This window comes from Urocitellus parryii, chromosome 6 (genome assembly GCF_045843805.1).
Source record: "Urocitellus parryii isolate mUroPar1 chromosome 6, mUroPar1.hap1, whole genome shotgun sequence".
Lineage (NCBI taxonomy): Eukaryota > Metazoa > Chordata > Mammalia > Rodentia > Sciuridae > Urocitellus > Urocitellus parryii.
The window spans coordinates 161,879,768-161,893,615 of NC_135536.1; the positions used below are offsets into that span (position 1 = coordinate 161,879,768).

The window sequence follows — 13,848 nt, forward strand, 5'->3', positions numbered from 1 at the left end:
AGGGGGGATAGTAGAGGATAGGAAGGGCAGCAGAATACAACAGACACTAGTATGGCAGTATGTAAAAAAGTGGATGTGGAACCGATGTGAATCTGCAATATGTATATGGGGTAAAAATGGGAGTTCATAATCTGCTTGAATCAAATGTATGAAATATGATATGTCAAGAGCTTTGTAATGTTTTGAACAACTAATAATTTAAAAAAGGCATGTAGTCCAATAAAGATATCTTAACACAGACTAAAAAAAAATTGTTCTTGTCAGATCTTTTAGTCACAGCAGCAAGAAACTGACTAAAACTCATTCTGAAATTGGTTATTAAAATCTGCAACACTAGCTTTTTTGAGCATGCTTTATTTTACCCTAAAAAACTGCATCATCATAGGCCACCTGCAGTGAAAGGTGAAACAGAGCTCAATTTAACATCCATCTTCAAAGTAAGGCTTTGTGGGCATAAAGAAAACCCTAAATTTGGAGTCCAGAGGCATTCATTCACATCTCAGTTTTTCCATTTCCTCTTTGACCATAGTAAACCACGTAAGCATTCTATGACTTGCCTTTTGTGTGTGTGTTTTTTCTAGTTGAAAAATAGGTATAGAATACGTCCTTCTACCTGATAGGGTATTTTGAGATCTCATCAATGTAAAAGTACTATGGAAACGAAAGCATGTAAAGATGGGGACTTGTTATTTTATTAAGATTTCACAAGGACCTAGTTTCTATATTCTACAAAGACATTTATTGCCTTTACAGAAAGATCCATGTGTGTTTCATTCTTCTGTTCTTCTATAAGAAGTGAAGAATAAATATGTGCTAAATAGTGGAGAGCTTTTATCACCTTTAGCAAAGGGAATATTCATGATAATTCTCCATGTGAGAGGTGGGATAATAGTTACTGTTAAGCTTGCAGTGTTTATGTGGGTTCACTCATAGGGCTTTTAAGCTAAAAATAGGAGGGAACTCTTGTCTGATGTTCCCTCTAACTGAAATGTGGTGTCAGTAGGCATGGTAAAAGAAGAAACAAAAGTGACTGTGAGCCTGAAACAACATGCTGTTCTCATCAGAGAGTATTTTAATCTTATTTTAAGGCTCCTTGGACATGATATTTTTATTTGAGAACAATAGAACTTTTTGCCCTTTATATAGCCCTGTTTTGGTGCTAACAATGAAATTTACCATAGTGCTGTCATTGTGTTTTTTCCACATTTGCCAATGGATCTTTTATGGCATACTTGTTTTAAATGTGGAAAACAAGGTAGGGGTTGCATACAGTAAAATGACAAACATATGGAATTGATTCTTCATGTTGTTGATATCTCTGATTTGTTAGGTTGAACTTGAGAATCTTCAGATTGCTCCTGCCTATTTACTTTTAATGTAAGACAGTGGTGAAATAGAAATAAATACTCATTTTTTAATTTATTAACAATGTATGCGAAAGTTAAATAAAATCAGCATTAGGGATCTCAAAACTCAGAAAGGATCCTCTAGAGATCATCTGACCCACAGTCCTTATTTCACATTGCCCCAAAGTTATCCAGGCTTAGAAAGCGATTTCTAGATCTTTTGGGCAATAATTAATGGCTTTTTATTTTGTAAAAATATATAGTATTCCAGACAATATTAAGAAGGTTCATGAAAATTGTCAGCTCATAGAATACATCTGCTTTCAGGATGAGGTCTGAAGACCAGACTATTTTTAGAGCAGTTACTACAGTCCAAATTTAATGCCGCACACAGAGAATGCCCAGAATATACTTATTCACAAAATGTGTGTCCTTGAAAGACTGCTTTTGAAACCTGTGGGCAGGAACTTCTGGGAAATGGATGGGGGTGGCAATATATTCTGATTCCACTCTTTAAAGAGAAAAAATAAAATCCCCAATAAAAACAAGGCATTAAATCTAGCCAGACACACTTCCCCAGCCCATCTTTATGAAATTGGCTGCTTAAGGTCTATCATGTTTGTACCAGTAAAAGGACTGATGAAGAATTTACTTTGTGAGAATGTAAGGTGTGCTCAGCCCACAGTATCATCTCACAGAACCAAGTTTTCATTGCCCAAGTCACATAATGATAAACACAAAAGAGACACTTAACCTATAGTTAAGTGGATTTTTATTCTATAAAACATGCACATTATTGTAGATTGTATTTAGAAAATGCATGTGACACTGCCAGTGTATGAAAAAAGTAGAAGTTGTCTAGGACTCAACAATTTGAAAAATAAAGTAGAATTAGAAGAGAAAATAGTAGAGAAAAGAGGTGTCTCCTCTCAAGTACATACTAATGTAAAATTGAGGTTAGCACACTAGCATTTTACTGGGCTGCAGTCCTGCATTTCAGAAGGGAACATCCAATACAACAAATTTGCCCTGGTATTGTTCATATTTTTTCTAGGTTTGAACTCATCAAAGCTTCATTATTACAGTATAACACAACAGATGCAGAAAGCTTATAGTCTGTGCTTGACTAATATTTAGATTGCTGACGCCTCTAATGATCTCCTTCTAAAAGAAGTAATAGGTATGCTGAAGCACAATTGTGTTTGATAAATGAACAGCTAATAATCAGATTACACTATTTCTATGTTTTATAATAGTCTTGGAAAACATGTAGGTTATTATTTTCAGAGATCTAATGTCCACAACTTTAATATCATTTTGATGATTTAATTGACACAAATCTCTTCAAAAATTTATAGCAGACTTAAAAACTACAAAATATAAAAGTTAAAAAAATATAAAATTAATAATTTTTTAAATGTCTAATATAAATTAAACATTTTATAAAATGCCGAATGTCTTCTCTGATATAAGGGGGGTGACTCAAAATGGGGTTGGGAGGGAGAGCAAGGGAGGAAGATTAGATAGGGAATAGGGGTGGGAGGGAAAGGGAGGGAGAAGGGGAATATCATGGATGGTGAAAGGAGACCCTCATCATTATACAAAATACATGTATGAAGATGTGAATTTTGTGTCAACATACCTTATATCTAATCAGAGATATGATAAATTATTGTATAATGGTATATTAAGAATCGTAATGCAAAAATAAATAAATAAATAAATATTTAAAAAATAAAATGTCTAATTTGTAGTTTTCTTTCAATTATTCTCCCTCCCCAACATCTTCTGTCCATGAATCTTTCATTCACTTAACAAATATACTGAACTCCTATCATGTGCAGGCTGTCTTTTGGGTGCTGAAGAAGAAATAGTGAACCAGCAGATGAAACTCTGTCCTCAGGAATTTTATGTTCCAGAGGGGAAAGACAGGCAATGAATGAGAGAAATAAACAAAATAGGTTGATGGGTACATGATGGTAGGATATATGAAACACTGGAGTAGAAAGGCTAGTGGGTAGTGAAACACAGGTGGGTAGCCAGGATAAATCTTCATGAGAAGGGACCTTTTGAGTAAGAATCCATCAGAAGTGATCAAGTGGGCCACACTGATGCTGAAAGAACTTTCTGTAGTGAGAAGACATGTGTAATATAGTCCGAAGGCTGGAGCATGCTGTGAGGTTGAGGAATGGCAAGGAGGTAAGTAGACAGGGAGAAGAAGGAGCAAAGGACACAGCAGGAGATATTTCAACTCAGAACTAATGGAAACCAGAGCTTATGGGGCAATGTAGACTTAATTCGGTGTCACTTTGAGGTCTCTACATGTTAAGGTATGAATTAAATCCCCCCAAATTTGTATTTTTGCATTCATGGTTTTCTAATCATTTCATATGGTTTTATTTGTCTTCCCAACAATGTTACATGTTATTAGAAGGCAGTTTCTCAGCATTCTACCACTTTGGTTTTGTCAGTAGCATCCAAGCATATTGAGCTTATTGTTTTTGAGCCTTTAAGATTCATGATACAGCATACTAGTATACGCAAAGCCTTTAGTAATAATCAGCAATTATTTTGTTGGTGGTAGCAAAACAGTAGCATCAAAAGTATTGGCTTAAAAATATAAGTATCTTCAGCTATGCAACTAATTTTTTAAAATACTTTTTATTTGTTCTAATTAATTATACATGACAACAGAATGCACTTTAATACATCATATATAGAAGGAGTATAATTTCTTATTCTTTTGGTTGTACATGAAGTAGAATCCCACTGGTCATATAGTTATATATGTACATAGGGTAATAATGTCTGATCATTCTACTATCCTTCCTACCCCCATACTCCCTCCCCTAATATCTTGTTCTGTTTTTGCAGACTGACAAACTTTTGAAACAGTTTCCCAATTCTGGGATATATAATAATCTGTACTAGAGATTGTGCTGTACAATATTTATGCTAGGGCTGTGTGTGTGTGTGTGTGTGTGTGTTTTGAGCAGCAATATTTACATTTATTGAGATATACTTTCTTTGCATGTATTTTCTCATATAGTCTTTATCAACCTTATGATAAATGCTACTGTTTTATCCACAGATGTAGGGTCCTGTTAAGGAACCAGCAGAGTTCACACAACTAATAAACACAGAACCCTGGAATAAACCAGTAATGGTTAAAATAACAGCAACTGCTACAACAAGCAAATTCTCAAATACATAGTTGATCACACACAATAGTAGTGTAGTTCTCATTCACATTGAGAACTCACCTCATACACAAAATTGAGGTTTCTGATTGGCAAAGGACTCTTCTCTAGATGATGATATGGGATCTCAGGCTCCTCCTATCTCATAAGCCTTTGGATCATCAGAAAGAGTCTGGAGAATGGTGCATAGAATGATATTGTGCCAGATCTTCTATCATGCTGGCTTTAGTCCATTGACCTGATGTCAGTCACATAGCCATACCTAACTGCAAAGGAGGCTGGGAAATGTAGCTTTCCGCCCCCCCACTACCACCACCACTCCAGAAAGAAGAATAGGTAACCAAGAACTCCAGGTACATTCTGATTCTGTAGCTCATGCTCATGGCCACTATGATGCCTCTGTAGATTAATTTTAGAATTGGGCATAATATGTGGAATACATAAAGCATTTGTTTAGCCACTGGTTGATGAGTACACCTCTACTCTGTTTTGCAATGCTATTTTGTAAATCTCTCCACTGCTAAGTGTTTTGCCAGTGTAATTTATTCTATTTGTAAATGCCTGCATTGCTTTGACTTTAGTATCTTGCTTTCAAGTTTTCTACATTAAAAAAAGAAAACCAAACACTCATAATTATGAAACTAGTGAACAAAATATTTCCAAGAGATTATTTTGGATGATGTCTGTCTAGATTTTGTTTTTCTAACTCCACCAAAGTAGGATAATGACTTGTTTAAGAGAGTCTTCCTTTGACTCCCATGGAAGATCTCAAACAAATCTCCCAAAGTGGAAAAATGGTCATATGTTGAGTAGAGAGGCAGAGGATTAAAATATAACCACTAAATAAGGCTTTAGACTTTTAAATAGTGTATTTCAATTTTCCTTAAAACCACAGAAGAGCAGTCCCTAAGGTGGTCTTAAAGAATTTTATCATGTGAATGTGAATGCTAGGAAATACTTAGATTCAATATCAAGAAATTATATAATTAATTTTTTCTTTATTTTTAACTTTATTATTTTGAAATCCTCAAGCTAAATGTATTTGGTTTTTAAGAGAGACATAGCCCTAAGAATATTGGTTTTGAATAGTCAGTTTAGTTTATAATTTATAGTTCTTCAAGAGTGTTAACCTCAAGGATCTATAAGGAATTAGCAAGAAAGCAGAAAGTTCCAACTATAAGATCATTTTATTCCACTGGTGTAGAGCTGTTAGCATCTGAGAAATCTAAAGCTCTGACTCTGTTCATAAATAGCATAATCAATTGAAAATGGAAACATTTAGTCAGTCTATTCTTTAAAAATCTAAGAAGGATCTTTGACAATGTAGTTTGATTGGCTTTTTATCTGAAATAAGTGATCATGCTAGTTACACACTTTATACTTTTTGTGTATATAAACACAATCCTAGAGGGTATATTATGGTCATCTATTCTCCGTTTCCTATACTTTGAAAGTTCTAGGGAATACCAAGGTATATGTAAGACAACCAAAAAAACTAAAGCAAATCAAAACCAAGATGTCACCAGTGAGAAATTCTCAAATGGGTGCTATAGAACTAGGAGAAGAGCTTCTAGATTGAATTGTGTCCTGGAAGTCTTTCCTTGAGAAAGATCCAGAAAAGGATATTAAAGGTATGGAATCATGGATAGAGAGCTGTACAACTGGGGTATGTAGCAGGATGACTCCAAATGGATTATTCTCCTGCATTTCATGTGTTATTTCTCATGAATTCTAAATTACAATAAAATTGCACTGCTGCACTCAAATATTGCTGGTGGGTATGCAAATTGGTGCCACCACTCTGGAAAGCAGTATGGAGACTCCTTACAAAACTTGGTACGGAACCACCATTTGACCTAGCTATCCCACTCCCCAGTCTATACCTAAAGGACTTAAAATCAGTGTACTATAGTAACACAGCCACATCAATGTTTATAGCAGCTCAATTCACAATAACTAAACTGTGAAACCAAGCTAGATGCCCTTCAATAGAAAAATGGATAAGGAAAATGTGGTATATATACACAATGGAATATTACTTAGTATTAAAAGAGAATAAAATTATGGCATTTGCATAATGCATGGAGTTGGAGAATATCATTCTAAGCAAAGTAAGCCAATCCCAAAAAAAACCAAAGGCCAAATGTTCTCTCCAATAAGTGGATGCTAATCCATAATGGGAGGCAGGGGCATGAGAAAAAATGGAGGAACTTTGGGCAAACTCTGGGAGGTGGGGGAGAGGAGGGAGTATGGGGGCAGGAAAGATGGTGGAATGAGATGGACATTATTACCCTAGGTACATGTATGACTGCACATATGGTGTGACACTACATTGTGTACAATCAGAGAAATGAAAAGTTTTGCTGCAGTTGTGTATATGAATCAAAATGAATTCTGCTGTCATATATACCTAATTAAAAAATAAATAAATTTAAAAAATGCACTGCTGTTTAAATAGTTGTAGGCTCCTTGTTAAGTTCCTCTGCTGATAGGATACCATTGAATCTATTTAGTCCTTAAACACTCAATATAAAATACTTTATTGAATTTTTAAATGTTGATTTCTAAATTCATTGTAGAAAGTGGTCAAGAGAAATTCAAACCCATTTCTCTAAAGAAGTGTTTGGAGATAAACACTCATGTAAAACATTTTCTTAAACAGCTCCCACTATTTATATGACTTGATACCCCATTGAAATCCCCACAGAAACCTGGAAGTACCTGTGACTTAAACTTTTTCAAACCAAGGTCACTTATTTTCTAATGAGTCAGAAGATCATGTTGATGGATGAAACTGGTGAAGAATTGACATATGAATAATTAACCATTTTATTCTCCTCAACACCAACATTGTTTCCACATGTTTTATAATTGGGAAATCTTCCTGGACTAGATGGTGATTTAGGGAAGAGACCATCTTGAGAAATTAATCATAACAACTAATTTGTCTAGTTTTTTATTTTGAATATTTATGTTTTTTTCAAACAGTTCAATTTATAAACATCTAAATGTATGTGTAATATTTTGCCCAAGTATAGTTGATAAACATCTCAAGATCATTGCCAACTTTTCTAATCTCACCCCTTTTTTTCCTTCCTAACTTTCCTTGATACTTTGTGGCTTACTTCAGCTTATTTAGATAATCTGCTATCATAAGCTTGGCAAGGGTGGGAGTGTTAGAAATAATTTTTGATTGGCCATCTGTGTTTTTGTAAACCTCAGGAGATTGCTGTCAAGTTCCCTGGTCGATGGAACACGAGTTCCCTCCTTTGATGCTGATCTTTTCTGTGGTCAGCAGGAAATCCATTGCTTTAATACCACCATTCCCAAGACAATTTTTAAATTATCTGCTTTGAAATGTTGGAACTCTTCAATCTTTTTTAAACACTCCATTTATTCTCTTTGTCCTCTGATGCCTGAACCATCATGACTTCCAGGTGATCCCTTTAGATTCTCCCTGAATTGCTGGGAAGTCTGAGAACAGATTTTCCTGTGAGCATCTCTGTTAAGAATAGATATTTTGGCTAATCTACTTGGAAAAGTCCAATCTATTTATGAATAGAATAGTGTGTTGATGTTTCTCCTATGCGATCTCCACCATGGATTAATTTCTTATAAGTTCCTTCTCTTATGAATAGCTACATGGATCAGGTAGTAATTTGTCATTTCTGCTTTATGCTTTCTTTCTTTCTTTCTTTCTTTTTTGTAATTGTGTAAAACATACATGAGTTGGCTTTACCATTTTAACCAATTTTAAGGGTATAAGTTTAGTGGTATTAAATATATTCACATTGAATGAAACCATTACCACTTTCATCTCTGGAGCTTTTTCATCATCCCAAATGGAAAATTTGAATCCATTAAAAAGTATCTCCCATCCTATTCTCCCCCAAGCCGCTGGCAACCACATTGCACTTTATAGCTATGAATTTGACTAATAGGTGCCTGTTATGGTTTAAATAGAAGATGTCTCCCAAAAGTTTCTGCGTTAATACAGGAGTGTTTGATGGTAAAGTGATTGGAATGTGAGAACTTTAACCTAATCAGTCCATCCTACTTTGAATGGACTGACTGAGTGATAACTGTATGCAGGTGGGGTGTGGCTGGAGAAGGGGTTCTATCCTGGAGGGATTATTCTTCCGTCTCTTTCTCTGCTTCTTTGCTGCCATGAGGGGAGCAGCTTTTCTCCACCATGCTCTTCCACCATGATACTCTACCTCACCTTGGACCCAGAGCAATAGAGTTGGTCATTTATAGATTGAGACCTCTGAAAACATGAGCCCCAAATAAACTTTCCCTCCTCTAAGTTGTTTTTGTCACAGATTTTGGTCACCATGAAAAGCTGACTAAAACAGTACCTCATGTAAATAGAACCATACTATTTTTGTCCTTTTCTGTCTGGCTTATTTTACTTAGCAGGTTTTCAAGATTCACTCATGTTGTAGCATGGGTCAGAATTTCATTCATTTTTAAGGCTGAACAATATTCCATCATATGTATATACCACATTTTGGGTCACTTCCATCTTTTGCCTATTGTGAATAATCTGGTGTGAACATTGGTGTACAAATATCTGAGTCATTGCTTTCACTTTTGTGGGGGGAAGAGTATATTTCCAGAAGTGGAATTGTTACATGATAATGCTATGTGTGAGCTTTTGAGGAACCACCATCCCATCTTTTATTCTTAATCCATGTCATAGCTGCATGCCTGTATTCCTGACTAAAGGATGAGATTAGAGATGGAACTGACTGAGGGACTCAGGATTTTTTGTTTGTTACTTTAGGAAGACCTTAAATAAATGTTCTGATGGATGATGACTTGGAAAAAATTCTCAATCCATGGTACAAATGACTAAAAGTTAAAACAGTCTCACCAATGTTGAACTCCAGGAATTGTGGGATTTGAGATGTTTGTGCATGGAGTGACAATGTGTGCTGATAAGCAGGACAAAAAAAAAAAAAAAACTTCCTCTTTTAATTTCCCTCCCCACACACAGATTAATGAGGCATCACAAGAAACAAAAGTTCCATAAGTTTGTTTTACTAGAACTTCTTAGGTTTGATATACTTATGTGGTGAGACCTAAATTTGGCTATCAGCTACAATAATGAGAACAGATTCTGAGGCATGATTCTTGGTGGCCTGAGTCAGGTGAATGAATTGAAGGATACTTGGATTCTAAGAGGTATCATAGAGACCTCCTTGCCCAGCTTCACCTCCAAATTCAACCCACTTCACCCTAGTACATTATAGATTGCTTCCTGGCTTGCACACAGAAAAACTAAGTACCAAAAACCATTTCCTATTCTTCATTATTTTCCAGATTATTGACTTTTGTCAGCTACTTTCATTGGACTTGTGTGATCAGCCTCTGAGGAGTGTCTGCCCTCACACTATAAACCAAATGGCTTGTTATTCCACATAAACTTATACCTGCTTCATTTTTGGTTGCATAGAAGCATGTAGTCCTACCCTGGGTGTAGCCTAACAATCTTATTCCATGGACTTGAACTCAGTGTGGTTCAGTCCTTAGGAAAAGCTGTTTAGAGAAACAAAATCAAAGAGGAGTTATGCCACTCCTTCGTTCTTCCTGATATTTTTCTGTCCCTGGATTAAGCCACATCTCTCTCTCTCTCTCTCTCTCTCTCTCTCTCTCTCTCTCTCTCACACACACACACACACACACACACACACACACACACACACAAACAAACAAAAAAGGAATTCCTGGCTGATACTGCCCTGACCTCTGTGGAATAGCATTTACTGTCTTCCACTTGGGCCTCCGCCTCCTTTGAGTGACATTGCTACAATCAGCAGGGCACAACTTGTCTTCACTCATCCACTCTACCCAGCACCCTTTTTATGTATACCCAGAGGAGAAATATCTCCTTGGCCCTAGAGGTGAGAACAGATGCTCTCATCTGAGCAATTGGTTGCTGTGATCCTGTATACTACATGACCCATCTACCTGATCTTGGCCTGAAGGAAACTGAGAAGCACAGCAGCATCCTGCCTCCAACATGGATACAGAACTCCTGAGTCTAGATTTTATGTGTTAACCTAACTTTTGTCCGTCCCTTGTTTTGTAAGTTCTTAGTTTTGTTTTACCTCATTTCCTCATTCACTTTAGGTTATTGAATCATCTTAATTCTTGTAAGCTACTTAAATCTTTTAAGGAATAAATTGGGATATAAACATGGATTAAGCATTCTCAGTTGTTTTGAATATTTAAAGGACAAAAGGTAAATAAATTATTAGTCTTTAGATAACTAGAATATGTTCAATATTGTTGGCATTAAAACCATTACTGTTGTGGATATGATTAAACTGTACATTGGGCACTGTCAGGGGCCTTGGCTGTCTTGATCACATCTGCATCTCTACTGACTGGTGCTGTGCTTGGCTTGTAGCAGATGCTCAGGAGCAAAGTGAATGTCACTTGGAGTTCACTCCAACTTTCACAGAAGTGGAGGGACACTGTTGGCACCTCTGACCTCTGCTTTCTGCTTTCCCTTTTCTGCAGACTCACATTTCAAGACTCCCTCCTGGTGCAGTTGCAGGACAGTCGGTTGCAATCGAAGGTGGGGTTTGCCGCCTGGAGAGCCCAGTGAACTGACCCTTCAGGCCAAGCATGAAGTGTCTGAAAAGTGTTTCAGAAGCTGAGCTTTTGGAGTTTTTAATGAAGTTGGATGTTTTATCTTCCTTGTTTTATAATTCCTATTCAACCTCATGCACCACTCGAGACACAAGTGCTGCTACAGTTAGCGCTTAGTAACAAGTGGTCCTTTGGTGGGTGAGCGTGTGTGGGTGCTGGGTGTGGGTGCCTGTGGGTATGTAGATATGCGTGTGCGCACGCATACATGTATGTATCTGCACAGTGTGTGCTTGCTTCTCCCTTAATGAAATAGAAACTCCTCAGTGTGTAACCTAAGACCAGGAATGATTAAATCATCTTTACAAAATGTGTGCTTTAACTGTTTACAAGTAAAACCTAAAGTTACAGGAAACATTTTTTATTTTGTAAAGAGGTACCAGCTGTCATTGATGTAGTGTGTCTGATTTGTAGAGTAAATCTATTTGTTTAAATGATTTGACAGTGGTAGTGCTCCATTTAATAACAGTAATAAGTAATAAGGTGTTTTTATTTGTTAACCAGTTTAAGTGGATCCTGTGGTAACTTAAACTGTTGTTTTCATCCCTCATATGGGGCATTTTTCTTTAACAAAGAATGGTTTCAGTGAAACAATCTAGCAGAGAATTAAGGTCAGAACCTTTTTAAATAATAGTCTTATTTGAGAAAGTTTGTACTTCTTTCCTCAGCTTTTCTAAGCTTAAATATTGCATAGCTTCGAGCTATATGTACTATATTATGAAAGAATATGTAAAGAGAACATACAGTAATGCACAGTCCTTAATTTGTGTATAATGGAATGTTATTTACAATGTAACACTGTAAATAAGAAAGCAAAGTTTATGGGAAAATTCAATATTTGTTTCTTGTTTAAATATATTTTTAAGATAAAGGCACAAAAATAAAAGAAGCGTATTACTGGGTATAGTGTGTGACTTCTCTTCTCAGACTAATAAATTATCTTTTGAACCCTAGATCAGAGCCCTGTTTTGTATTGTGTTTGTCAAAAGTTACTTCTTCCAGAAGTCATACCATTATCTATTTTGCTGCTGTTATGATTGTTCAAAATCCAGTTTTATCTCTGTGCAGATTTGGTAGACACTACCAAGATGAACTTGCTACATGATTGAATCTTCAATATGGAGACCCCTAAAACACTTTGCTTTGAAAAATGGCAGTGGCAGCTGAAAGCTGAAAGTTGATAAATTGCTTCTAAATGCTATATTTGGGGATTCTGGAGCCACATACACACAAAAAAACCCAAGACTTTCTTTTTGATTTTTTTTTTTTGTAAGAAGTGGTTATCAAGAAGATACTAAAGATAGACTCGCTCAGGGGAAGGAAGTTTCCCTGTACCATATAATCATGGCTCTGGGCGGTAACTGATAAAGCCCCAGATGAAATTATACACTTGACGTGGACGTATGGCCAAATTATAAAGGAAAGACAACCAAAATGGGGTGGGTGTAGATATGAATGATTTGAGAGTGGCTGATTTATATTTCTTGTACAGGCAATTACATTTGTCTCGCTGCACTCTCGTAGACAGGTTGGTGCCGTGGTATCTGTTTCTCATTCTTAATGAGACTGAGAACTGGGTAAGGGATGGGCTGGCTGGTTGGGAGCCTTTGGCTTCAAAAGCTTTCAAAGACCTGTTACCTGTTGTCAGGATTTTTTTCAGGAACTGGAGTGGATCATGTAAAACTATCAGGACACTTTAGAGTCTGAAAAAACATCTGACCTCTTTCACCAGGAATGGCATTTCTTTCATCTCTTTTTGGCTTTATTTTATTCATATTTAAAAGTTTGAGCTTGTTAAAGAACCCTTTTATGAAGAATTTAAAAATGGGTACATATAAAAGTGTACCACCTCTCTAAGAACAAGTTTGTTCAGACTTTATTCTCCAATTTTCTAAATGTTTTTAAAGGAATTCTGTGAATCTAGAAAGGAAAAAAAGTGAGATATAAAATCATGGGGGCACAAATATAAAAATTAATATAAGTTGCTTCATTTTAAGAGCAGATATTAAAAATCAGATGCTGTAGTCAAATATCAATAGATACAAAATAATTTCATTTCACAGAAAAGTAGAAAAGGTAGAAACAGATAAGAAGATAATCTTATTCTCTAGTCCGGCTTATGTCACCTAGATTCTGAAGATTTATTTTAAGGTAGTAACATGAGTGATTTTGATTTCAATTTAAGGGCTGAGCCCTGGATGTTTGGTTCTCAAACATAATTAAGCCTGGTCTGACCCCGCCATGGCTATCACTATGACCCTGTTCTGGGTTTTGAAGTGTGTTGTCTTCAGGGTTTGGTGAGGAGCACAGAGGTGTGTGCTCTTCTTCCAGGTAACTAGAGCACCTGTGCTGAGGACGGTAGTCTGGTAAGAGTCTTTGTCCTCTCTTGTCAGGTTCTGCCACTTCTCCCCATCCTCACTTTTTCTGCCTATGCCAAACCCATTCTCTTAATTACCACTTCTAAATATGAACTTGAATTCAGATATCTGTTGATATACCTGTTTATACCTGTGTATAAAGTAGGGATGAACAAATTTCTAATGCTAATCTGAAGTGCTTTTGAGCAAAATGAATGAGTTTGGTTTATAGAATTAGAGACATCCATTCTGGGCTGCTCCTAACCCTTTTTTGCTTACTTCTTCATT

General features: G+C 36.2%; 1 protein-coding gene across 3 annotated transcripts in view; it reads left to right on the forward strand.

Annotated features, from left to right (window-relative positions):
• Tasp1 (taspase 1) overlaps window positions 1–12,099 on the forward strand; it is a 272,346-nt gene extending 260,247 nt beyond the window's left edge. For all 3 annotated transcript variants that reach the window (XM_026397660.2, XM_077799754.1, XM_077799756.1), the window contains one exon: window positions 11,075–12,099. In XM_026397660.2, the coding sequence (XP_026253445.2) occupies window positions 11,075–11,167 (93 nt within the window). In that variant the 3' untranslated portion in view covers window positions 11,168–12,099. The remainder of the gene's footprint in view (window positions 1–11,074) is intronic.
• The last annotated feature ends 1,749 nt before the right edge of the window (window positions 12,100–13,848 follow it).